This window comes from Anomaloglossus baeobatrachus, chromosome 5 (genome assembly GCF_048569485.1).
Source record: "Anomaloglossus baeobatrachus isolate aAnoBae1 chromosome 5, aAnoBae1.hap1, whole genome shotgun sequence".
In the NCBI taxonomy this organism is placed as follows: Eukaryota; Metazoa; Chordata; class Amphibia; order Anura; family Aromobatidae; genus Anomaloglossus; species Anomaloglossus baeobatrachus.
Window position 1 is genome coordinate 542,200,807 of NC_134357.1, and position 25,437 is coordinate 542,226,243.

A 25,437-nucleotide genomic window follows, 5' to 3' on the forward strand; every position below is an offset into this window, starting at 1 on the left:
TCCAGGTACCCAGTCCCAATATCCCGTGACCGAGTTTCCGACTCCTCCAGGTCCAGACTACCGTCTGCAACCCAATCTTCTCCTCCCCGGGAGCCACACGCTCCCTCCTAGCTCCCCACTGCTCGAGGGCTACCACTCAACTCTCCCTTCGCTCCCCTGGAGCCAACTGACTTGTCACCGCCCACCTCTCTGCCTGACCCCTAGGTGGGCGGCCCTATTCCAGATTAGCAGCCCACTGGTGTGCCTGACAAGGTGTGGTGCGAGGTGTGATTGGGATTTTTGGATGCTGATGGAGGCAGTGCTGCAAGTTGAGAACCCAGAACCAAGAGGGGTTGAGTCCTGCACTAAGAATAAAGAGCGTGCAGTCCCCTATGACGCCCTGACTAGTCGAGGGGCATCACACTAACGCCCAGGGGGCTAGTGCCCTCGCTCATTAGCATACGGTATACGATCTTTAGAAATACTTTTTCTAAAGATCTCTTAATCTATGCTAGTGTATACAGGGACCGTAGGCAGGAATTAGAAATATGCACCCAGAACTGCTCGTGGTTCTGGGTGCATATTGCATGTGACAGGTTCCCTTTAAACATCATGACACTGTATGACGAGACAGATCCTTACCTTGTTCGGGGGTGAACTGCCGAGCAATTCCAGCTGTAGTGTTGAAACGATTACCCATGGAGATTCTGCGCATTATCCTGTCCTCTCTTGCATTTGTCTTTCGAGGGCGACCAGCCTTTTTGGAGGATTTGAAAGAGTTTGTGATGTTGTAAAGATGTAATATTCTCAAAATCACAGACTTGGAATGACAAAATTATCTTGCTATGGCTGACAGGGTCACTCCTTTGGCCTTCATCTGGACAACCTGCTGCCGTAGGTTTTGTCACTTCGAAACGGCACACCATTTTTGCAAAGTTTGCCTAACTTTCCAGTTTGCACTGTCAGTTCAATAAGGCTTGACAGATAATTAAGGAAAATTAGCACCAGGTGCCAGATTTACACCAATGACTTGCAGGTATCGGAAAGTGTTCTCTAATTATGATCACTGTTCTTTTTCATTTATCTTATTTACATTATAATTATGTGCTTTGGAATAATTTCAATGTATGAAATAAGCTTAAAATAATGCGAGTTTACTCACGTTCGGATATAATCACAAAGGACTGAAAAATGACTTTAACATATAGGAAATTGTGTGTTGTTCTCTAATTTTGATCTCCAGTGTATTTGTATTGGATGTCTATCTTCTATGGGTGCATCTCAGCAGGGATCACATACTACTGGATTGTTATGCAGATTCTTCCTCCTCCTCTGTTATGCCCAAAACATCCTCTTCCAGCACAGAATACAGACAAAAAGAAAGGAAGTTGTCACTGGGTCCTGATTGTGGGTGTTCATGTTTTGGAGTGAATCACAATTAGGCTATGTGCACGCTAGAAAATGGACTTTTTTTAAGAAAAATCCGCACCCTATGGCAGAATACCGCTTCCGCGGCAAAAACCGCGGTAAAACTGCACCCGCGTTTTTGGCGCAGTTTTTCCGCAGGTTGGTCCCTGCGGTTTTTTACCATTACCTATGACAAAAACCGCAGGTACCTGCAGAAAAGAAGTGACATGCTCATTCATTTTGCTGCAGAAAGTCTGCAGCAAAACCTGTAGGGAAAACAAAATGCAGTGTGCGCACACCATTTTTTTTTTTTTTTCACCATAGGTTTTGCTAGGGAATGACTGCAGAAAGATTATGAACATTTTCTGCAGAAATTCATGCAGCAAATCCGCGGGAAAAAACGCAGCTTGTGCACAGGGCCCTAAGGCCCCGTTACACGCAACGACGTACTAACGATATATCGCCGGGGTCACGGATTATGTGACGCACATCCGGCATGGTTAGCGACGTCATTGCGTGTGATACCAACCAACTGCCGTTAACGATCAAAAATACTCACCTTATCGTTGATCGTTGACACGTCGTTCATTTTCAAAAAATCGTTGATTATGGCAGGACGGAGGCTCTTCGTCGTTCCCGAGGCAGCACACATCACTACGTGTGACACCACAGGAACAAGGAACTTCACTATACCTGCGACCGCCGGCAATTGAGGAAGGAAGGAGGTGGGCGGGATGTTCGGCCCGCTCATCTCCACTTCTATTTGGCGGCCGCTTAGTGACGCCACTGTGACACCGCACGAACCGCCCCCTTAGAAAGGAGGCGGTTCGCTGGCAACAGCGACATCGCTAGGCAGGTATGTGTGACGGCTCCGAATGATGTTGTGCGCCACGGGCAGCAATTTGCCCGTGATGCACAAACGACGGGGGCGGGTGCTTTCACTAGCGACATTGCTGCGTGTAAAGCCCCCTTTAGTCTCACACAGGCTGAGCTAACAGTTTAATTTAGCTGTAACAGGAGGGACCAACTCCTAGTGAACTTCTGCAATCTGCATTTCAAATGCAATGGGTTTAGCTAATCCAATTAAAAAAGTGCAGACATTTGCATAACAAACACAGTGACAGGGCAGTTCTGGCCATCTTGTAATTGTCAGATAGTCTGGTATCTCCCTTGGACCACTCTGACACTTGGTATCTCCCAATTTCTTCAGCAGTGCAGGCTGGAGAGGGGAGGGGACATACGAACTGCTAGCAGACAGGCTGCAGCAATGTATGATTGACTTTGTAATATTAGCACACAGTAAGCCTGGGGAGGGGAAGAGATGGATATAAACGTCAGAGCTGCAGCTGCAGGCACTAAGGGATGCTATCTGCATGATAAAAGGTTTGTATTACTATAATAAGAGTATGGATGAATTTAGTGGCACATAATAGCATGATTGATGAGTAAAAAAATGAAATGAGTTAGGGTAGTGGATAACTTCTTTAATCAGAAGCAGCTAATGAAAACCATATAATCAACTGCTTATAAAATTAAACTTGTGCAAAATTAAAGGGATGGTCCAAAACCAAAGATGAATTTTAATTTTAATAATCTAATCACTTATCCAATATACTTCAATTACAAATTCCCTACCGTTCCCGCTCTCCTCTAACTTCCACTCTAATTGTTTTTTGTTTGTTTTTATTTTTACTTCCAATGACGTTTCATTTGAGAATCCCAGTGCATGCTGGGATAATCACACAGGACGTCATCAGGGACAGATAATGTGGTCACTGTCTCAGCTGCTTTCCCCACCATAAAACCAAGTGTCATCAGTGACATCTGTTTCAGGGGCTGGGCTAGTCCCTGCATGTAGCGTTGTCTCCTTATAATTTGCATTGACAGTGCGCTCTCTTGCTGGTTCATCACTTCTCTTTGGAGCAGGCGAGGGAGTGCACTGCCACTGTGCATTCAAAGGAATTTAGTGCAGGGAGCTCATATTGAGTATACTGCAAAACTTATAACCGACGTATGCTCAGTAGAGCAGGGACAAGCCCAGCCCTGGAAGTGGGCATCACTGGTGATGACGCTTCATTTCAGGGAGGGGCAGAGGCTGCGGCAGTGAAGTCGCATTTGAGTGTCCCAGCATGCACTGGTGAATCTCAAACAAAATGTTATTGGAAGTTAAAAAACCCAAACAAACAGGAAATGAGAATACAGCGGGAACGTCAGGGAATTTTTAATTGAAGTATATTAGAAATGAGATTAGATTATTACATTAAATAGAGTTTAAGATTAAATTCAACTCTGGTTTCAGACCACCTCTTTAAGTTTAGCCGATTGGTTCGGCCCATGACAGCAGTGACAGTTTCTCACATGGCCCCTTGGCCATGTGAGAAATTAATTTCCCACTGTTGGATTAAGGTGTGAGATTGAATCATTCCATATAAATAATTACGATTGAAATATTAATGGGCATGTCCAGAAGAGGGCAGCGCAAAATGTAGCTGCGCGGCCGGCGACACTACTGTGCAGGAGCGAGACTTTGTTCAGCTATGGGGATAAGGCAGGATGCGTCATCCACATCAATCAGAGCCAGAGGATGGCTTTTATGTTCAGAAAGGAGGAACAGACGCCACAAAGAATACGCACGGGTCAGCCTCATTTACATACAGCGTGCGACTAAATCAAATGGTATTTTTTGGGTGTACAGGGGAAGTCAGGGGACAATGTAATCATTTGTAAAAATCCTAACAAAAGCAGAAAAAGGTCATGGCATTTTTTTAGATAATAGAAAAAAACGGTGACAGCTTCTCTTTAATGATCTTCCACTAATCCTGTGCCACCGCTGCTTTGGCCTCCACCAGTTTCTGTATTCTCTGGTCAGTCCCTATGAATAAGTCATCCCTACAGCCATTCAGCAGCTGAAGTGGTGGCGGACATAACCAGTGATTGGGAGCATGGAGGACATGTCTTATTAGTAATTCAACTTATGTTCCAGTACATGTGAAACAAAAAGAAAACATATGTTTCCACTTTTTATATTTTTACATGGAATTCTTTGATTTTACATCAGCTCATGGTTTTCCCATTCAGGTCCCTACAATATCGGATCCTCTAAGTGGAGAAATTCTACATAAGAAAATTTTCCTGATTGACCCATCAAGGATGGATAGAGACAAGTACACAATTCTGGAGAGGATATTCCACCTCACCCTAGAGATCCTCTTCCGGCTTACTGGAGAGGTGAGAGATTCTGATGACGTCACATTACATCATTCTTATCTATGGGAATAACAGATGGACTGACCTGGAGAGGTGAGGACTCTGGAAATGTCTGTAGTGAGATTTATTAATGTGTCTCTCCATAATTAGGATTACACAGTAGTGAAGAAGACCTCTAGTGAGCGCTGTCAGGACCCTGTGTTTGAGGGATGGGGAAGACCCCTGAACCCAATCACTGAGCCTCCACCTCACCCCCCGATACATGAGGACATCAATGACCAGAAGATCCTTGAACTCACCTACAAGATGATTGAGCTGCTGAATGGAGAGGTGACACTGCTGGGAATGCTGGGATATTATACCGTAATGCTATGAAGGGATCGGGGGATGACGGTATCATTGTATGTGTCAGGTTCCTATAAAGTGTCAGGATGTTGCCGTCTATTTCTCCATGGAGGAGTGGGAGTATTTAGAAGGGCACAAAGATGTGTACAAGGACGTCATGATGGAGGTTCCCCAGCCCCTCACATCACCAGGTAATAGACAGGACTAAATACACACGGCCTATAATTATCTGTATGTAAGGAATGAATTCAGCCCCTGTATGTGTCTCCTCCAGTTCTATCCAGTAAGAGGACAACACCAGAGAGATGTCCCCGTCCTCTTCTTCCACAGGACTGTGAACAAGAAGATCCCAATGTTCCTCAAGATCATCAGGTAGATGGAGAGAAGGTGCCATGAAATCTCCCTATGATGTGTAGATGGCTGTGAAGGTCTTCTGCTCAGTAATTTTTTATCCACCAGTATTAAATGTTTTATACCTGTGTAATGAGAACGGTGGAGATGGCAGGATTCAAGCTGATCATAGATGTGACTTCTCCATCTGATCTGTAACTTATACAATATTTGTTTCAGGCTGAAGATCTGACCCATATTAATACTACAGAGACATACGTGAGGGTTGATGAGCAGAGTAAAGAGGAGATTCCTACCCAGGTGAGTAGTAACCACTAAATGCAGAGAACTCACAGATTCTTCTCAGTCACCGGCTGTGGCTGCTTTATCGGTGGTGTAGTCCGGTCATAGACCACAACATTCTCTTCCACCTGGAATTGTTCATATTACTTTGGCTACTTAAAGCCCTTATTCTTAGCACTTACAACTTAGATGTAGATATTGCTGACCCTTACCTGCCCAAATCTGTAATCTACAAAGCCAAATGACTGCATACGTAGAATGTGCTTACAGGTTAGAAAATTACTTGAAGAAAAATATTTTCTGAGGGCAGAGAAATGTACTGTAATGCACATACGCGAGAAAAGGTTAAAGACCGGCCGCGCATGCAAACTACAGTATTTCTCTGACGCCTCATTGGAGGACACAGGACCATGGGTGTTATGCTGCCTATCCATAGGAGGACACTAAGTAGATGCAAAAGCATAGCTTCTCCTCTGCAGTATACACCCCCTGGCCGGGCCAGGCAATCTCAGTTTTAGCTTAGTGTCTATAGGAGGCACATCTATGCAGACTACTGCAGCAAGAATTTTTTGTTATTAGAGGGCGACGGTTCCTTCGGGGACCGATTTCCCAAAACCATCAACAGGCGGGAACGCGGAGTGTTGTCTCTCCGTACCACCTCCTGCGACGCTAGATCCTGGGCTGTTACTCACTGGACGACAGGTCTCATGGCACTGATTTTCCAGAGCCCAGAGCAGATGAAAACTTCCTCAGCCCCTCTTGCAGGCTCTGAGTTGATATTCGCTCCGCACCAGCGTGACCAGACTGCCATCTCCACAGGAGTTGAGGTGAAATCATTCCGATTTTTCCAGAGCCCAGAGCAGATGAAAAACTTCCTCAGTTCCTCTTGCAGGCTCTGAGTTGATATTCGCTCCGCACCAGCGTGACCAGACTGCCATCTCCACAGGAGCTGAGGTGAGAGAATTCCGATTTTTCCAGAGCATTCCTCAGTCCCTCTGGCAGGCTCTGAGTTGATACACGTTCTATGACCGGGCACAGCAGGCGTCAGAATCTGCACACTTGCTCCCTGACAGGAAACTGGAGCAAAGGTCACACTGACTGGATGCACATGGGCTGTGATTTGGCTCCCTGACAGGAAATTGGAGCAAAGGTCACACTGACTGGATGCACTTGCGCTGTGATTGCAGACACCTGCATAGCATTCCACCTGTGGCGGGGGGGGAGGGGACAACTCCCTGGACTAAGTGCACCCGCAGCTGCGGTACACTTATAGAGGTTTTTCTGTCCACCATTGTTGTACAGGGCTGGAGGGGGGAAGGGGAGTCACTTCCCACCATTTTTTTGTTTATTATATTTTCTCATGCCTTCTTGTCAGAGCTAAGCCCTGCCCCCTACGACACTCGATAAGCCACGCTCCCTCACAAAAGCGCGCGTAACCCTCCTCACACAGGATCTGCAGAGCATTGCTGCAGAGCATTGCTCCCTCTTGTTGTGATCAGAGCCTGTGGGCGTCTCTCAGAGCTGGCTTCCTCCTTTCCACAGGAACTGTGATGCAGGAGGGGGAAGGGGTCATCAGGGTTCTGAATGAGTTATAGCCTCACTTGCATATTAACTCTGCAGAGCATTGCTCCCTCATTACAATCAGAGTTTGTGGCTCATCAGCCAGGGGCTGCAGTCACATGTTTTATGCCCTGCACAACTACAGCAACAACTATAAGACTATTAATGTATCCTTCCACGCTGAGCTACTAGGGGATGATAGCACCTCTTCCTTCTGTGAGTCTGGTGCCTTTGTAGCTCCCTTATTGCAGCAATCCACCAAAACTCTGCATGTGGAAGATCTACCATCCACTACTACTGACCCTGCGGTCTCCTTTAAAAGGGTGAAGAAACCTCAAAAAAAAAAAAAAAAGAGCTTTTTGACGCCGCTTCTGTATCCGTAAACTCATGGAGTCCGGTACCCCTTTGGCTTAGCTGTCTTTAAGGGCTGGGCCGATCCGGCCTCGGTGGACCCTCACCCGGCTTCCGCCTGCCTGAAAGACCCTCCTGTCTTTTAGTTGATGGATCCTCCTTCAAGGACCCGACAGACAGACAAGTGGAGCAGCTTGATCACTCTGCCTCGAGGCCGCGGGTCCCTCTCCCCTTCTGTGTGGGTCGCACAGGCACCAGGACTACCAGTTTCCCTCAGACCCTCACAGATGTAACTGTTCACATTGCTGCGGCGGCAGAGTACCTCATGCAGTCCTCCCTCGGCGCTGCTACCTGCGCAGTTATTGCCGCCTCAAATACCATAGCCATCCGTAAGGCCCTCTGTTTCCGATAATGGAGAGTGGACTCTGTCTCTAAGAAGCCTCTCACAGTACTCCTTTCCAGACCGATGGTTTGCCGATCGTCTGGACAGGCTCTTTTTTTGTCTGACGCCACGGGAGGAAAAGAGTACCTCCCTCCCCCAACTCTAGCCCAGGATGTTTTTTTTTTGTTTTTTTTTTACTAGACACGCAGGGCCCGACCTTCTCAGCCCTCCCCGAGTCCACCTCGTCCTGGCAGTCTAGACTAAGACCGAGAAGTCTCGTCCCTCTCCATCTGGGCCGCCGCCTCAGACCACAAATGGGTGTGATACCTTGTGTCTTCTGGTTACCACATTGAATTCTAGACCCGATCCCCTGGTCAGTCTTTTCTCTCAAACCCCCCCCAAATGCTCCAAAACACCACGAGGCCTTTTCCTCAGCAATCCACTCCCTCCAAACGGCGGGGGTGATGGTACCTGTTCCGGACGGCGAGAGGTTCAAGGCTATTCCAACCTATCGTGGTCGCCAAAAAAAAAAAAAAAGATGGGTCAGTTCGTCCCATCCTGGACCTTTAACATCTGAGCAAACGTGCACGTAAGGAGATTCAGAATGGACTTCCTAGGGTCCATTATTACCTTTATGGTCGAAGGAGAATTCCTTGCCTCCCTAGCTTCAGGGACGCGTAACTGCACATACCCATCGCTCCAGCTCACCAAAGTTCCTCCGCTTCGCGGTTCAGGACTTCTTTTTTTCATTTGTAGCCCTACCCTCGGCTCTGCCACAGCACCAAGGGTCTTAACTAAGGTCATGGCGGCCGCCATGAGTGCCCTTCACGCCAGGAGAGTGGCTGTTCTGCCTTGCTTGGATGACCTCCTCATCAAGGGCTCAACCAGCGTGCAGATCTCTGTGGGCACCCTATCCCGCTTAGGGCGGCTTCTGACTCCAGTCAAATCATCCCCGGTCGCGTCAAAATCCGTCACCTCCCTGGGCATGTCCCTGGACACTCTTCGGGGCTTGATATTTCTCCCTCAAGTCAAGGCGACCGCTCTACAACAAGCGGTACACTGCCCTCTACGTACTCCTGTCACTTCATACGATTCAGTATGAGAGTGCTAGGTAGGATAGCGGTGGCTATAGAGGCAGTGCTGCTCGCTTAGCCACACCACCGCCCACTGCAGCTTGCGCTTCTAGCTGCCTGAGACAAGAGCCCCTTTTCCTTGGACGAACTTTTCACCTGACACCTTCAGTCAGGTATGTGCTTTACTGGTGGCTTCAGTCCTCTTCCATATCGAGAAGGAGTTTTGCTCCCCCAAGTGGACTGGCTACTCCTGACCACGGACACCTGCCTCTTAGTCTGGGGAGCAGCGTACTGGCTCCACACTGCTTCGGGACGTTGGACACCCCAGGAGTCTTCCCTTCCCAGAAATCATCCTGAAAATCAGCGCGATCTTCTCGCACTCAGGTCATCCCCCTTCTGCTAGCAGGTCGTTTGATTCGGGTCCAATTGGACAATGCAACAGCTGTGGCCTATGTCATCAGCAGGGAGGTACCAGCAGCAAGACAGCTTATCTCGAGGTCCTCAGGATCCTCACCTGGACCGAATCGACGGGGGTCTGTGTTTTCAGCGTTACACATACCGGGAGTAGAGAACTGGGTGGCTGACCTTCTAAGTCGCCCAGGCCTGGCCGCCGGAGAGTGGTTTCTCCACCCAGAAGTGTTCCCACTCATCTGCACTCACTGGAGTACACCAGAGGTGGAATTAATGGTGCTCTATAAATAAATAATAATAAATAATAATAATCTAATGGCCTCAAAGTTGAACGCAAAGGTACCCGCGTTCTTAGCCAGGTCACGTGACCCACAGTCCATTGGCGTGGATGCTCTAGTCTCCTGAAGTCGTTTCCGTCCAACTTACATGTTTTTCGCCTCTGCCCCTGCTGCCGCGAGTAATCAGGAAGATCAAGGCAGAAGGAGTCCCGGTGATACTAATAGCACCGGACTAGCCCAGGTGCGCCTGGTATGCTGAATTAGTACAATTGCTCATGGCGCCTCGTAAGCATCCCAGACTTGCTGACCCAAAGGCCCATTTCCCATCAGAACTCCAGAGCCCTGAATCTTACGGCCTGGCCATTGAGACCTGGACTTTAAAAAGAGGGAGATTCTCTCCTGCGGTCATCTCCACCATGTACAGTGCCCGAAAGCCGTCCTTCATCCCATATTTACCACCGTACGTGAAAACTTTCCTTTCCCAGTGCAGGGAATCTAATGTCCAACCTATGCCTCTGGCGATCCCCAGAATTCTTGATTTTTATTTTTTTTTTGCAGTCAGGTTGCAAAAGGGGTTGGCCCTCAGCTCCATTAAGGGGCAGCTTTCATCTCTCTCAATATTCTATCAATACCGCCTAGCTTGCAATTCGCAAGTCAAGACTTTCCTCAAGGGTGTTTCCCATCTAGTTTCCCTGTATAATCGGTTGCTGGACCCATGGGACCTCAATCTCGTTTTGGACGGTATCCAGAGGTCCCCTTTTGAACCTCTTAAGGAATCTTCTCTTGCTCTTCTCTCCTGGAAGGTAACATTCTTAGTGGCGATTACGCCCATCAGACAAGTTTCGGAACTGGCATCACTCTTGCCGCGAACCCTTTCTGATTTTTCATCAGGACAAGGTGGTTCTACGCCCCCTTCCAGATTTTGTTCCGATGGTTATTTCCCCGTTTCATATGAACGAGGACATTGTTCTGACTTCCTTTTTGTCTACACCCAGTCCATAGGGTGGAAAGGTTTCATCTTGTGAGGGCTCTCAGATATTACGTACCCAGGACAGCCCCTTTAGGAACATAGACTCCTTGTTCGTCATTCCTGAAAGGCCTAAGAAAGGACAGGCAGCTTCATAGGCAACGCTGGCTCGCTGGATTCGCTCTGCGATCCAGGAAGTCTACCGCTTGCAACTTAAGCCCATTCCTAGTGGGCTGCGGACTCATTCCACGTGAGCAGTTGGCGCCTCTTGGGCCATTAGGCATCAGCCTTCAGTGGAACAGAGGTGTAAGGCTGCAACCTGGTCTTGCCTACATACTGTTTCAAAGCATTACTGAATCCATACCCAGGCTTCGGCTGACGTGAACCTAGGTAGGAAAATTCTGCAAACGATAGTGGAGTACCTATCTCAGTAGGCGCTCCTGGCTATCTGGGACTGGTTCCTAGTCCTTGGGTTGCGTTGTTTATTGTTTACCCACCCATGGACTGCTTTAGGACGTCCCATGGTCCTGTGTCCCCCAATGAGGCGTCAGAGAAAAACGGATTTTTGTGTACTCACCGTAAAATCGTTTTCTCTTAGCCGTCATTGGGGGACACAGCACCCACCCTGTTGCCCTGTTGGGCCTTGGTTCTCTCATTACCTTATTTGGTTATGACTCTTTTTTTTCTCATGTTCTTCTGTTGAGAAGTTTTTACTGTTTTTTTCTCCTACTGCTTGTGTACTAAAACTGAGGTTGCCTGGCCCGGCCAGGGGGTGTATACTGCAGAGGAGGAGCTATGCTTTTGCATCTACTTAGTGTCCTCCTATGGATAGGCAGCATAACACCCATGGTCCTGTGTCCCCCAATGATGGCTAAGAGAAAACGATTTTACGGTGAGTACACAAAAATCCGTTTTTTGATGTGCCCTCAGCCGGGCAGATCAAAGTGCGCATGGGCAGGTGCACAATGGAGGCGTCTATGTGAATGATGAAACACGCTGCATGCACACATTGCTGGGCAGGAGGACGGCGATCGCACAAGATGGAGGCGTCGTCGGACCAAGAGCAGCGACACCTATGAGACCAGACTGCCCCCTAGGTGAGTATTCTAAAGGTGGTTTTTACGTTCTACAGTGCGGCCTGGGCTCTAATATACAGTATTTGTGCTGATCATAGATGTGACTTCTCCATCTGTCTGTGACTTTTACAATATTTGTTTCAGGGTGAAGATCTGACCCATATTAATACTACAGAGACATATGTGAGGTGTGATGAGCAGAGTAAAGAGGAGACTCCTACATATGACTACCCAGGTGAGTAGAAACCACTAAATGTAGAAATGGACTATAATTATATATATGTAAGGAATTAATTCAGTCCCTGTATTTGTTTACTCCAGGTCTATCCAGTAAGACAACCACACCAGAGAGATGTCCCCGTCCTCTTCTTCCACAGGACTGTAAACAAGAAGATCCCGATGTTCCTCAGGATCATCAGGTAGATGGAGAGAAGGTGTAATGAGATCTCCCCTATGATGTGTAGACGGCTGTGACGGTCTTGTGCTCAGTCTTGTTTTATCTACCAGTATTATATGTTTTATACTTGTGTAATGAGAATGGTGGAGACGGCAGGATTAGAGCTGATCATAGATGTGACTTCTTCATCTCTCTGTGACTTTACAATATTTGTTTCAGGGTGAAGAACTGACCCATATTAATACTACAGAGACATATGTGAGGGGTGAGGAGCGGTGTAAAGAAGAGATTCCTACATATGACTACCCTTGTGAGTAGAAACCACTAAATGTAGACATGAACTATAATTATATGTATGTAAGCAATTAATTCAGTCCCTGTATGTGTTTCCTCCAGGTCTATCCAGTAACAAGACAACACCAGAGAGATGTCCCCATCCTCTGCTCCCACAGGACTGTAAACAAGAAGATCTCGATGTTCCTCAGGATCATCAGGTAGATGGAGAGAAGGTGACATGAAATCTCCCTATGATGTGTAGACGGCGGTGAAGGTCTTGTGCTCAGTCTTGTTTTATCCACCAGTATTATAGGTTTTATACTTGTGTAATGAGAATGGTGGAGACGGCAGGATTAGAGCTGATCATAGATGTGACTTTTCCATCTCTCTGTGACTTATACAATATTTGTTTCAGGGTGAAGATCTGACCCATATTAATACTACAGAGACATATGTGAGGGGTGATGAGTGGTGTAAAGAGGAGATTCCTACATATGGCTACCCAGGTGAGTAGTGACCACTAAATGCAGAGAAGTCACAGATTCTTCCCAGTCACCGGCTGTGGCTCCTTTATCGGTGGAGTAGTCCGGCCATAGACCACAACATTCTCTTCCACCTGGAACTGTTCATATTATTTTGGGCTCTTAAAATCCTTCTTCTATACCACTTACCTCCTGGAATTAGAAGATGCTGACCCTTACCTGCCCTGATCTGTAATCTACCACGACAAATGACAGTTTACGTAGAATGCGCTGCCAGGCTAGAAAATCACTGGAAGAAAAATATTTTGAAGGGCCTCTAAAAGAAGGTGGAGGGTAATGATGCTGTTGCCTTCCTAGAATCCTGGCATCATGAAGGATGAATCTACCTTCTCTTCCTTCTGTGCTGATTAATGTGCTCATAGGGTCCAGTCTTTGTGGTCAAACTTCGCATTTATAATAGATAATGTGCAGTGAGAGCCAAGTGTGAACAGTAACAGGACAGCTTCCTTGTATTCTGACTTCTTTTTGAAACTTCTTCACACTGGTGATACGACTTTTCATGGCGGTCATTAAGGGATGGTAATCTTTGGCACCGCTTTTTCACAGTGCAGAGGATTAAGTGTGTAGTTCACACCAATGGGCGAAAATGCAGGTGTGTCAGCTGTATATGACCAGTTGTGGAACCGATTGCATACAATTAACCCCTTAGGTGCCACTGTCAATCGCGACACCTGCATCTAACTGGTTCATCACCATGGGTGCTTATAAGTGCACTTGAACCCCAAGGTCATCTGATAACCTCAGGGTTCAGTGGCCCTTTAGATCCTGCTATAAGCAAGATCTAAGGCTGTGTCCGCACTTTGCGTTTTCACCTGCGTTTCACCTGCTTTTCTGCTGCGTTTGGAACTGCAGTGTTTTCATGCCAAAATGCATGCGTTTTGATTTTCCTGCAAAGACTATGGGAAAAGTGGATTTCTTGTGCGCACTTTGCAGTTCAAAACGCTGCGTTTAATTTGCAGAATTTCGGGCAAAAACAGAAGCAGCATGTCAATTGTTTTTGCCATTTGGGCTGCGTTTTGCTAACATTGAAGTCAATGAGAAGTTGTAAAAATCAAGTAACATCAAAATTCCAGCGTTTTACCTGCTTTTTAGCTGCAGAAAGCATGCGTTTTGGACTACATAAACGCATGCGTTTCTGACATCAAAATAATGGAATGATAATGTCCCTTTACACACACACATAGTCCGACAATTAAATTAATGAAAAATATTAATTTATTGCTATTTTAGCCATAAATAGTTTAAAACCGCTATAATTATATTAAATATAACTATTTTCGTTATGATTTAAATAATTATTTGTTTCCTTTTTTTTCCCCTTTTTTCATTGTGTTTGTATATCAAAACTTTATTTAGCAGTGTCTTTGTAATCAAACGCATCTGACATAAAGCAATGGAAAAGCAGGGAAAAAGTGCTAACAACGCGGCTAAACGCGGTAAAAACGCATGCGTATTTACCGCAATTTTGTTGTCTAAAGCAACATTGGCAAAAGCAATTTCTGCCAGAGGATGCGTTTAGAACTGCAACTACGACGACGCAAAGTGCGGACATAGCCTAATTGACTGAGTCAGTGAAAACTGACAGGTCTCATGCACTGCAGTAAACGAGTACTGCAGTGCATGAGACAAGCAAACCACATGAAAAATATTCATATCACACAGTGGGACTAAAAAGTGAAATATGTTAAAAAGTAAAAAAAACAGTAAAAAAAGGCACAAAACTCATGAAGTAATAAGAAACAAGTCAATAATTATGCTTTTCATCATACAGCCAGACAAAAAGTTAAAAAGTTTTAAAAAGTTATATATATATATATATATATATATATATATATATATATATATATATATATATATATATATATATATATATACACACCCACAGTGGAACCTTGGATTACGAGCATAATTGGTTTTGGGAGTGTGCTCTTAAACCAAGTTACTCTTATATCAAGGCGAATTTTCCCATAGGAAATAATTGAAATAGAGACCTTTTGTTCCACAACCCAAAAATATTTACTGTATTTATACAAATTTATTACAGTAATACAAAATAATGTACTGTATTCATATAAAATTATTACAGTACACTAATACAAAATACTGTGCAGTACAGTAAAAAAAACATAAAACAGATTAAACTGCACGTTAGCTTACAATAGAATTATTGCTGTGCTGGAGGTGTACTATAGAGAGTATAAATGATGTATAAATATGATCTTTATTCTAATACAATACACAAAAAAAAAAATAAATCTATTCTCCCCAAAATAAGGGCAGAACTAAACAAATGTGGGGTAGGAATACTGCACAGGCAATTAATTACAGTACAAGCAATGGTCTGTACTGGCTAGCAGAAAGTACAATACTATATCCACAAATCCACGTGTTTTCAAAGGTATTTGGCTGCCGGGCCCTGGATTCCAGGTGTTTGATCCGGATCAGACACTGGGGAAATACAAAAAAAAAAAATAAAGGAAAAATAAAGAAAATAAAATGAAGCAAGCACTTCATACTTACCAAGGCTCCGTTGCGGCTGTACACTGCTCCCGCGGCCTCTCCTTCACTTTCTGGGTTACTTATCTTTGCTCATCCATATGCACTGCTTTTCCTGACCACCGGTCGGCCTGGCGTCTGTGACTGGTTGCAGTCAAACGCGAACCCAGCCTGTGTTAAAGAGTCTGGCTGCAACCAACCACAGGCGCTGTGTGTGGGACAGTATCGTGGTATAAAAATAAATAAATCAAATACTTGGTGTCGGGTCCTCCGTATTATGATACACAGCACAGATAAAGCCCACGGCCACAGGCTGCAGCCCCAAGCCGTGCACTTATCTTGGCTGTGTATCAAAATAAAAGTAACCGTACAGCAACAAAATTGGCGATAACTAAATACTGGAAGAGCTCAAACATACCATCACTTGACGAAATAAAGGATGACATAACCTCTACTTGCTCATATGAAAAAAATGATCACGTATACAAACAATTCAGTCAAGTCATACCTACAAGCGTGGAGGCCTTGGCTTAAAAACCTATTGAATTTGATATCAGGGTAGACGCTAGTGGAAGACATAGGGCCTCTTCAGATACTTTTTCACTGGAACTAATACAGGTCATGGTCGCTCACAGATACTCATCCCCCCTTCACTCCCTCCACCCCTCCTCCCCCCTGCCTTCTTTTGTTTCCCCTCCACCCTGTTTGGTTACTCTGTGTTATTGGATAATCTCCTGTACGCTGAGCCTTTTTAGTGCCATAATTTAGAACGCCGATGGGTAACAGGAAATGATTGTTTATTTCTGTCTTAGAATCATATGGAAAGGAGATTGTGTTTACTTTTCTTCTTTGCCTTTTCTGTAACTGTATTGGTTATTATATACTCAAAAAAAAAAAGAGGAACCGCATGCAGCTTTTTTAAAAACTATTTAAATAAATAATTTTAGAAAAATGGCGTGCTGTCCTCCCACTTTTGTTAACCAGCCATGGTAAAGCCTGACAGCTGGGGGCTGGTATTTTCAGGCTGAGGAAACCCAGCCTAAAAACTGCAGTCTGTAGCCACCTGGGATTGTTGCATCCATTAGATGAGACAAGCCCGTCACTTTACCCTGCTCTTCCCGATTGCCCTGGTGCGGTGACAATCGGGGTAATATAAGAGGTTAATGGCAGCCCGCAGCTGCCAGTAAGCCCTAGGTTAATAATTGGGAGGGTCTATGAGACCCCCTCATTACTAATCTGTAAGTGAAAGTAAATAAACACAAACACCCAAAAAATTCTTTATTTCAAATAAAAAACAAAATGCACTCTCTTTCACCACTTTATTTACCCCAAAACACCCCTGCAGTTCCAACGTAATCCACAGGTGGTCGCATGACAATTCCCACACTGCTACATCTGAATTCATACTGCGTGGCCATAGAACATTACTGCCCGCTGTGAGGTTCAGGCAGTGACTGAGCCGCACGATCAGTGGTGACATCACACAGGTTATTTGCGATCACAGTGGGAGGTTCCCACGGTCCTTCACCAGTGGCCGCAGATAACTTGACCTCAGGGGAGCTTAGGTGACCTCAGTAAACTCAGATTCACAGCCCTGTATCTCCTTGTAGAAAACAGAGGTTTTTGCCTAGAGATGCATATTTCGTGCTGAAATTTTTACACCCTATTCCTGCACCCATTTTACAACTCCTGACAAAATATTGCATCACTATCGCATCATACTTCATGTGATTTTGATGATTTATTTTTTTTGCTAAGAGGTGTAAATTGGGTGCATGAATATGTTGTAAAAATTTCACCACTAAATTTGCTTCTCTTGGCCCAAAACCTTTGATGCCATTTTGGTGCAGTTTTCTGCCAGGAGGTGTAAATTTGGTACAGAAATGTCTGCACCAGATTTCAGCCACAAATTTGGACCTCCTGGAAGAAAAATCATTTTTTGTTGGTTTTTTTGCATTTTTAGGCAAAGATGTAAATTTGGTTATGACATTTTTACACAATATTCATGCATCCAATCTACACCTCCTTGCAAAGAAATGCATTAAAACCACATGAAGTATGATGAGGTAAAAATTCAATTTCTTTGCCAGGAGGTATAGAATGGGTGCAGGAATAGGGTGTAAAAATTTCAGCACCAAATCTGCATTTCTTGGCAAAAAATATGTGGTTTCTGCCAGGAGATGTAGGTGAGTTCACTGAGTTTAATAAGGTAACCTGAGGTCCTCTGAGGTCAGGTTACCTGCAGGGTCACAGGTGGAGGACTCCAGCTGTGACCGCAACTAATTTGAGTGATGTCACTGCTGATCGCTGCAGCTCATTCATTCTCTGCCTGAAGCTCACAGCGGGCAGTTATGTTCCATGATCGCATGCTGTGAGGTTCAGATGTAGCAGAGCTGGAATTTTAGTGGGACCTTGTGTGCATTATGTTGGACCTGCATGGGTGTTTTAGGGGTTAGTAAAGTGGTGAAAGAGGGTACTTTCTCTATCGTTTCATTGGGGGACACAGGACCATGGGGTTATGCTGCTGTCACTAGGAGGCTGACACTAAGTAAACATAAAAAAGTTAGCTCCTCCCTAGCAGCATACACCCCGAGCCGGAGGCGGGCTCAGATCAGTTTTTAGCTTAGTGTCGTAGGAGGCTGATGTGGGCCGTCTCGGCCCCCCTCAGCCATGTATGTTTTTGCGCTTTTTTATTTTATTTCGGCGCCGCTCATCGCTCTCATACCTGTCGTCTTCTGATTTCCCTCGCGGGTGAGTACTTGCTCAATGCAGCCCTGGCGTCTGCAAGTTGCGCGACCCAGGCCGCCAGCAACAATGTGGCCATCCGTCGAGCCCTTTGGCTCCGCTCCTGGAACGCGGATGCGGCCTCTAAGAAGTCACTAACTTCCCTGCCCTTCCTAGGGGAGCGTCTCTTCGGAGATAGGCTGGACCAGCTGATCTCCGATGCAACGGGAGGAAAGAGTACATCTCTCCCCCAATTGCGCCCCAAGCGCTTCCAGAATCGGCGCTCCACCGCTCGTTTCCGGTCCTTTCGCAGCTTCAGCTCCAATCCCCAGCCGCGGAAAAGCCGCTCTCCTCCGAGAGACAGGAAGACCCCGTCATTCAAGACCAATCCCGCCTGGCGTTCACGCCCCCGCCAGTCCACGAGATCCTCTTCTGGTTACCGCCGTCGTTCCTCCAAGTGACTCGCGGTCGGCGCGCAACAGCGCCAGACTTGTGGGAGGGCGCCTGTCTCGTTTTCAGCATGTGTGGATCCCCCTGACCGCCGATGCCTGGGTCAGAGAGATCATCACATCAGGCTACAAAATAGAATTCGAGGCAAAGCCACCGAGACGTTTTTTCCTATCTCGCCCTCCCGAGTCTACCGCGCGGGCTCGCGCGTTCTTTCACTCCATAGACTCCCTCCTCCGAACCGGAGTCGTGGTACCAGTCCCTCCCGCAGAGCGTTTCAAGGGGTTCTATTCCAACCTTTTCGTGGTCCCCAAAAAGGACGGCTCTGTCCGTCCCGTCCTCGACCTAAAGCTTCTGAACAGGTCGGTGAGACCTCGGCCGTTTCGAATGGAGTCACTCCGGTCCGTCATCGCGTCCATGGAGGTAGGCGAATTCCTGGCATCGCTGGATATTCAAGACGCCTATCTTCACGTCCCGATAGCCACCTCTCACCAATAGTTCCTCCGTTTTGCGATAGCGGAAGATCACTTCCAGTTCACAGCTCTTCCCTTCGGCCTCGCATCCGCACCCAGGGTCTTTACGAAGATCATGGCTGCTGCCATGTCCGTCCTGCATGCCAGGGGTGTCATGGTCATCCCGTACTTGGACGATATGTTGATAAAGGGCTCTTCTTTCGAGGACTGTCGTCTCGGGGTTCAGGTCACGATCGACACCCTTTCACGGTTAGGGTGGCTGATAAATCGGAAGAAGTCCTCTCTGATCCCGGCCCGTCGGATCACCTTTTTAGGCATGGTATTCGATACCATCCAAGGGCGAGTTTTCCTCACACAGGAGAAGATCTCCTCCCTACAACGAGGACTCCGCGCTCTTCGGCGTCAGCGCCAAGTGTCCATCAGGTTCGGCATGCGAGTCCTCGGTCGTATGGTGGCGGCGATGGAAGCGGTACCCTTTGCACAGTTCCATCTCCGGCCACTCCAGCTGGCCTTGCTGAAGAAGTGGGACAGATCTCCCTTTTCTCTGGACCGCAGGTCTCATCTTTCGCCGGAGACCCGCAACTCCCTCCGTTGGTGGCTCAATCAGCGCAACCTCGCATCAGGGAGGTCTTTCCTCCCGCTCCACTGGAAGATAGTGACCACCGACGCCAGTCTCCAGGGCTGGGGAGCAGTGTTTCGACATCACACAGCGCAGGGCCGATGGTCACCGAGAGAGAGTTGTCTCCAGATCAACATTTTGGAGATAAGAGCCATCCGGCTAGCCTTGCAGCAGTTTCGGCACCTAGTACAGGGTTGCCCGGTCAGGATCCAGTCGGACAATGCGACGGCGGTGGCGTACATCAACCACCAAGGCGGCACAAGAAGTGTCGGGGCGATGCGAGAAGTCAAGAAGATATTGCACTGGGCCGAGTGTCATCACTCCCTGATCTCAGCGGTACACATCCCAGGCGTGGACAATTGGGCGGCGGACTTCCTCAGCAGGGAAGGCCTCGCCTCCGGAGAATGGTCCCTCAACCGGGAAGTCTTCAACCAGATCTGCGACAGATGGGGAGTTCCGGACGTGGACCTAATGGCCTCCCGGTTCAACCGTCAAGTTCCGCACTTTGTAGCGCGGTGCCGCGACCGCTTGGCTTTAGGAGTCGACGCCCTCACCCTCTCATGGAGCCAGTTCAGTCTCCCGTACATCTTCCCTCCGCTCCCTCTAATTCCGAGGGTCCTCAAGAAGATCAAGGCGGAAGGGATACCGGTCATCCTAGTGGCTCCGGACTGGCCCAGGCGAGCATGGTTCGCGGAACTAACTCAGCTCCTCGCAGACGCTCCGTGGCGCCTTCCAGACCGTCCAGATCTCCTGCAGCAGGGGCCTCTCTTCCATCAGAACTCACAGGTCCTAAATTTGACGGCCTGGCCATTGAATCCTGGGTTCTAGCTAAGGCTGGTTTTTCCTCAAGAGTGATTCAGACAATGATTAGGGCCAGGAAGCCATCTTCATCAAAGATTTACCACCGCACGTGGAAAGTTTTCTTCAGGTGGTGTGAAGAGCAGAATATTTCTTCTCCTCTCGCCTTCTCCCTTCCTTCCCTGTTGGCATTCTTGCAGTCAGGCCTAGATGCGGGTCTCTCGCTCGCAACACTAAAGGGCCAGATATCGGCGTTATCAATCCTGTTTCAGAAGCCACTGGCCGCTCGTTCACAGGTTAAGACCTTCATCCAGGGAGTAGCCCACCTGGCACCGCCGTACCGTCGGCCTCTAGAACCGTGGGACCTTAATCTAGTCCTAGGGTCACTTCAGGGCTCCCCATTCGAGCCCTTGCGAGAATCTTCCCTGTCTCACCTGTCTTGGAAGGTGGTGTTTCTTGTTGCCATCACTTCTATTCGCAGGACGTCAGAGCTGGCAGCTCTCTCTTGTCGTTCCCCCTTTTTGATTTTTCACCAGGACAAAGCGGTTCTCCGGCCAGATCCCGCTTTTCTCCCAAAGGTGGTCTCCCCGTTCCATCTTAACGAGGAAATCATCCTTCCATCCTTCTGTCCTGGCCCCTCTCACAGCTTGGAGAGGTCCTTGCACACCCTGGACCTAGTGTGTGCACTTAGAATTTATGTCTCCAGGACCGCGCCGTTCCGTAAGTCAGATGGTCTGTTTGTTCTCCCTTCTGGTCCCAAGAAGGGTGAATCTGCATCCAAGGCCACAATTGCCAGATGGATCCGTTCCGCCATATCAGAGGCCTACCGGATTCGGGACAAGTCTCCGCCGCGGGGGGTAAAGGCGCACTCTACCCGCGCAGTGGGCGCCTCTTGGGCGATTAGGCATCAGGCGTCGGCCGACCAGGTCTGCAAGGCCGCCACCTGGTCTAGCCTGCACACCTTTACTAGGTTCTACCACGTTCACACCCAAGCATCGGCAGATGCTATTTTTGGGAGAAAGGTCTTGCAGGCAGCAGTTGCGCACCTGTAATAGGGTGGCAGCATTCAATTATAGTGCAAGCCCGCCGAGGGAGGTTGTTGTTGTCTGCCTCTGCGGGTTTTTCGGTATTCCCACCCAGGGACTGCTTTTGGACGTCCCATGGTCCTGTGTCCCCCAATGAAACGATAGAGAAAGTAGGATTTTTGTGTACTCACCGTAAAATCTCTTTCTCTGAGTCTTCATTGGGGGACACAGCACCCACCCTGCTTGGTTTTTTGGTTGATTCAATTGCATTTGCCTGCTATTTTTTCAGTGGTCTTATGTTCATAGACCTCTTGTTTGCACGGCTGCATTGTTTTAGTTACAACTTGTGTTTATGTATGGTGATTCTGGTACTCCTCCTACTGCTTGTGCACCAACTGATCTGAGCCCGCCTCCGGCTCGGGGTGTATGCTGCTAGGGAGGAGCTAACTTTTTTATGTTTACTTAGTGTCAGCCTCCTAGTGACAGCAGCATAACCCCATGGTCCTGTGTCCCCCAATGAAGACTCAGAGAAAGAGATTTTACGGTGAGTACACAAAAATCCTACTTTTTTGTCTTTTATTCCAAAGAAAGGATTTTTTCGGTGTTTGTGTTTTTATTTACTTTCACTTACAGATTAGTGATGGGGGTCTCATAGACGCCTACCATTACTAATCTAGAGCTTAGTGACAGCTGTGGGCTGTTAATAACACCTAATGTTACCCTGATTGCCACAGCCTAAAAATACCAGCCCCAGCTGTCTGGCTTTATCTTTGCTGGGTATAAAAATTGGGGGAGACCACATACCGTATTTTAAAATTATTTATTTAAATAATTAAGAAAAAAAAGCTGCATGCGGTTTCTCTTATTTTGCTACACAGCCAAGATAAGTGCATGGCTGAAGGCTGCAGTCTGTAACAGTATGCTTTATCTGTGCTGGGTATCATAGTTTGGGGGGACCCTACGCCAAATGTTTTATTGATGTTTATACCACGATAGATGCACTTAGCATCCGTGATTGGAACCGTCAGACATGTGGTCACTCAGGGTGGGATCACGTCTGACTGCAACCAATCACAGACGCCAGTGGGCGGTGAAAGCAGTGCGTGTTCAGTGAGCCTAATGCGCGGCACTGGAAGCGAATGCAGGATCTGGGAGCAGCGTACAGCCTTGCCGAAGCCTCGGTAAGTACAGTGTGCTTGCTCCTATCTCCCTATCCCTTCTACCACAATTTTTAATCACCGGATTCTGGTCCCCATAGACTTATATGGGGACCAAAATCCGGGCCGGAACCAGATTATAGAAACTGGATCACAAGGATCAGGCCGGTCCCGGTTATCTAAAAGTCCACTCATCACTACATATAGGGTATTGGTTTATCATCACATTTGGGAGAAATTGTGAATAAAATGATGCAGTCCAATTTTTCCTATTACTCCCTTGTGAATTTTGGGACTAAATCAACATTTTAGCTAAAAAAGAAGTACATTTTGTTTTCACATTCAAAATTTAAAAGGCTTTGTGAAGCAGCTATAGATTTAAAGTGCTCAACACACCCCTAGATACATTCCTTGAGTGGTTTAGTTTCCAATATGGGGTCACTTGTGGGGGTTTCTCCATTTGTGGCATGTTAAGGACTCAGCAAATGCAACATGTTGTCCACAATCTGTTTCGCCCAAATTTGCACTCCTGCAATCAAATAGCATTATTTCCTTTCCAAGCCTTCCATGAACCCAAACAGTATTTTTTCACCACATATGGAGATATTGACAAGTTCCAGAGAAATAGTATAAAACATTTTAGGGTCCATTTTCTCTTATTACATCTTGTGAAAATGAAAACTTTACAAAGCGTTATTTTAATGGAAAAAAAATGTCATTTTGCATTTTTTTTTATTCCACTTTGCCTTAATTTCTGTATTGCACCTGAAGGGTTAACAAATATCTTAACAGTAGTTTACAAAATTGTTTATAAGAACTGATGTCCTCAGTGGTTGATACCTTTTAATGGCTAACTGAAAAGATGGTAATAATAGCAAGCTTTCGAAACTACTCCGGTCTCTTCAATAGGCATGGTATAACACAAAATCTGAAGAGTCACATATTTATACACAACAGGACATAGAATAGTGCAGTAAAAAAAAAACAGTTATGTGAAGCAGAACTATCACTATGGCAAGGGGGCAAACTGTTGTGGCCATAAATATTGTTGTTCCAGTAATCCAGAAAAAGAAGGCGGCAGCTCACAGGGTAAGTGGCCAAAAAACTTTATTCTGCTATCGAAAACAGGCTCAGGAACAGTGGGGGGAGGACGGAGTGCAGGGACGGGGAGCGGACGACAGCCTATTTCGCGCTGTGAGTAGCACTTTGACAAGTGGACTTGTCAAAGTGCTACTCACAGCGCAAAACAGGCTGTCGTCCGCTCCCCGTCCCTGCACTTTGTCCTCCCCCCACTGTTCCTGAGCTTGTCTGCGATAGCAGAATAAAGTTTTTTGGCCACTTACCCTGTGAGCTGCTGCCTTCATTTTCTGGATTACTTGAACTTTGCTATGCTGCTCGCTGAGCACCACTCGGTCAGGCACCATCAGCCCAGGAACATATGACGTCCAGAAAAGAGCTGATTGCTCCAGAACTGTGAGTACGGCTCCACTGCCTGGCAACCTAGGCTGCAGTGCCCGACTTTTCTCTTTGATAAATAAATATTGTTGTAGTTCATAGATAAGCAGTGTGAAAGTTTACAATAATTACAATAGTTTACAATAACTTAAGGGATGCAGTTTTTAAAATGGTATCACTTCTGGGGGGTTTCCAATATATAGGTCCCTCAAAGCCTATTCAAAATGGAATAGATCAGTAAAATACAGGATTTGTAAATTTCCTTGAAAAATTGCTGCTAAATTTTAACCCAGATACTGTATATCCTGGGTACAATGAGGTATTATATAATTCATGAGGGTGTCATAATTGCTATACCTCTTGGTTGCCCTAATAAATACATGTGATTTTCTCATATAGGTGGTTCAGCAAGTTTTCCTAATCTCATTTAGCGCAGATTCTCCTTTTTACATTGTACTTTGATCTTGTCACTATTGGATTGTACATTGTATTCTTTGCTTGTGAGATGGTTATATAGCATTGCCCTGGTGGAGTTTGTATTGTTTTATTTTAGCATGGTAGAAAACTCCGTAAACTGGCCCTCAGGCTAGAGGGCTCTAAAGGGTGCTTTACACGCTGCGACATCGCTAGCGATGTCGTGCGCGATAGCACCTGCCCCCGTCGTTCGTGCAACATTTGGTGATCGCTGCCGTAGCGAACATTATCACTACAGCAGCGTCACACGCACATACCTTTTCAGTGACGTCGTTGTGACCGCTGAACAATGCCTCCTTCAAGGGGGAGGTGTGTTCGTCGTCATAGCGACGTCACTAAGTGGCCGCCCAATAGCAGAGGAGGGGCGGAGATGAGCGGCCGGAACATGCCGCCCACCTCCTTCCTTCCTGATTGCCGGTGGACGCAGGTAAGGAGATGTTCGTCGTTCCTGCGGTGTCACACATACCGATGTGTGACGCTGCAGGAACAACGAACAACCAGCGGCATGCACCACAAACGATATTATGAAAAGGAGCGGCGTGTCAATGGTCAACGATTTTTGACGTTTTTGCGATCGTTGATTGTCGCTCCTTTGTGTCACACGCTGTGATGTCGCTAAGGACGCCGGATGTGCGTCACTAACGATGTGACCCCGCCGATATATCGTTAGCGATGTCGCAGCGTGTAAAGCACCCTTAACTGTTCCTTATCCCAGAGGTATGCCACATGATGACAAGATCTGGATCGCCAGCATAGCCCTAACTCCTAATAGCCCTAGTCAAATACCCTCTCACACCCAATGCAGGAGAGGGCCAGGTCTATAGTGGTTAATCCCACACAAAAGACAGACAGGGAGAAACCAAAACTCAAACACTCAGAGGTATA

At 46.7% G+C, this 25,437-nt stretch overlaps 1 protein-coding gene across 1 annotated transcript in view; it reads left to right on the top strand.

The window, feature by feature from the left end:
- Positions 1–25,437, top strand: part of LOC142312217 (uncharacterized) — a 231,609-nt gene that overhangs the window by 23,528 nt on the left and 182,644 nt on the right. The window contains exons 2-11 of the mRNA XM_075351124.1: positions 4,465–4,614; positions 4,744–4,923; positions 5,006–5,129; positions 5,213–5,310; positions 5,509–5,589; positions 11,814–11,904; positions 11,991–12,088; positions 12,286–12,376; positions 12,463–12,560; positions 12,758–12,848. Coding sequence (XP_075207239.1) covers positions 4,537–4,614; positions 4,744–4,923; positions 5,006–5,129; positions 5,213–5,310; positions 5,509–5,589; positions 11,814–11,904; positions 11,991–12,088; positions 12,286–12,376; positions 12,463–12,560; positions 12,758–12,848 — 1,030 coding nt within the window. The 5' untranslated portion in view covers positions 4,465–4,536. The remainder of the gene's footprint in view (positions 1–4,464; positions 4,615–4,743; positions 4,924–5,005; positions 5,130–5,212; positions 5,311–5,508; positions 5,590–11,813; positions 11,905–11,990; positions 12,089–12,285; positions 12,377–12,462; positions 12,561–12,757; positions 12,849–25,437) is intronic.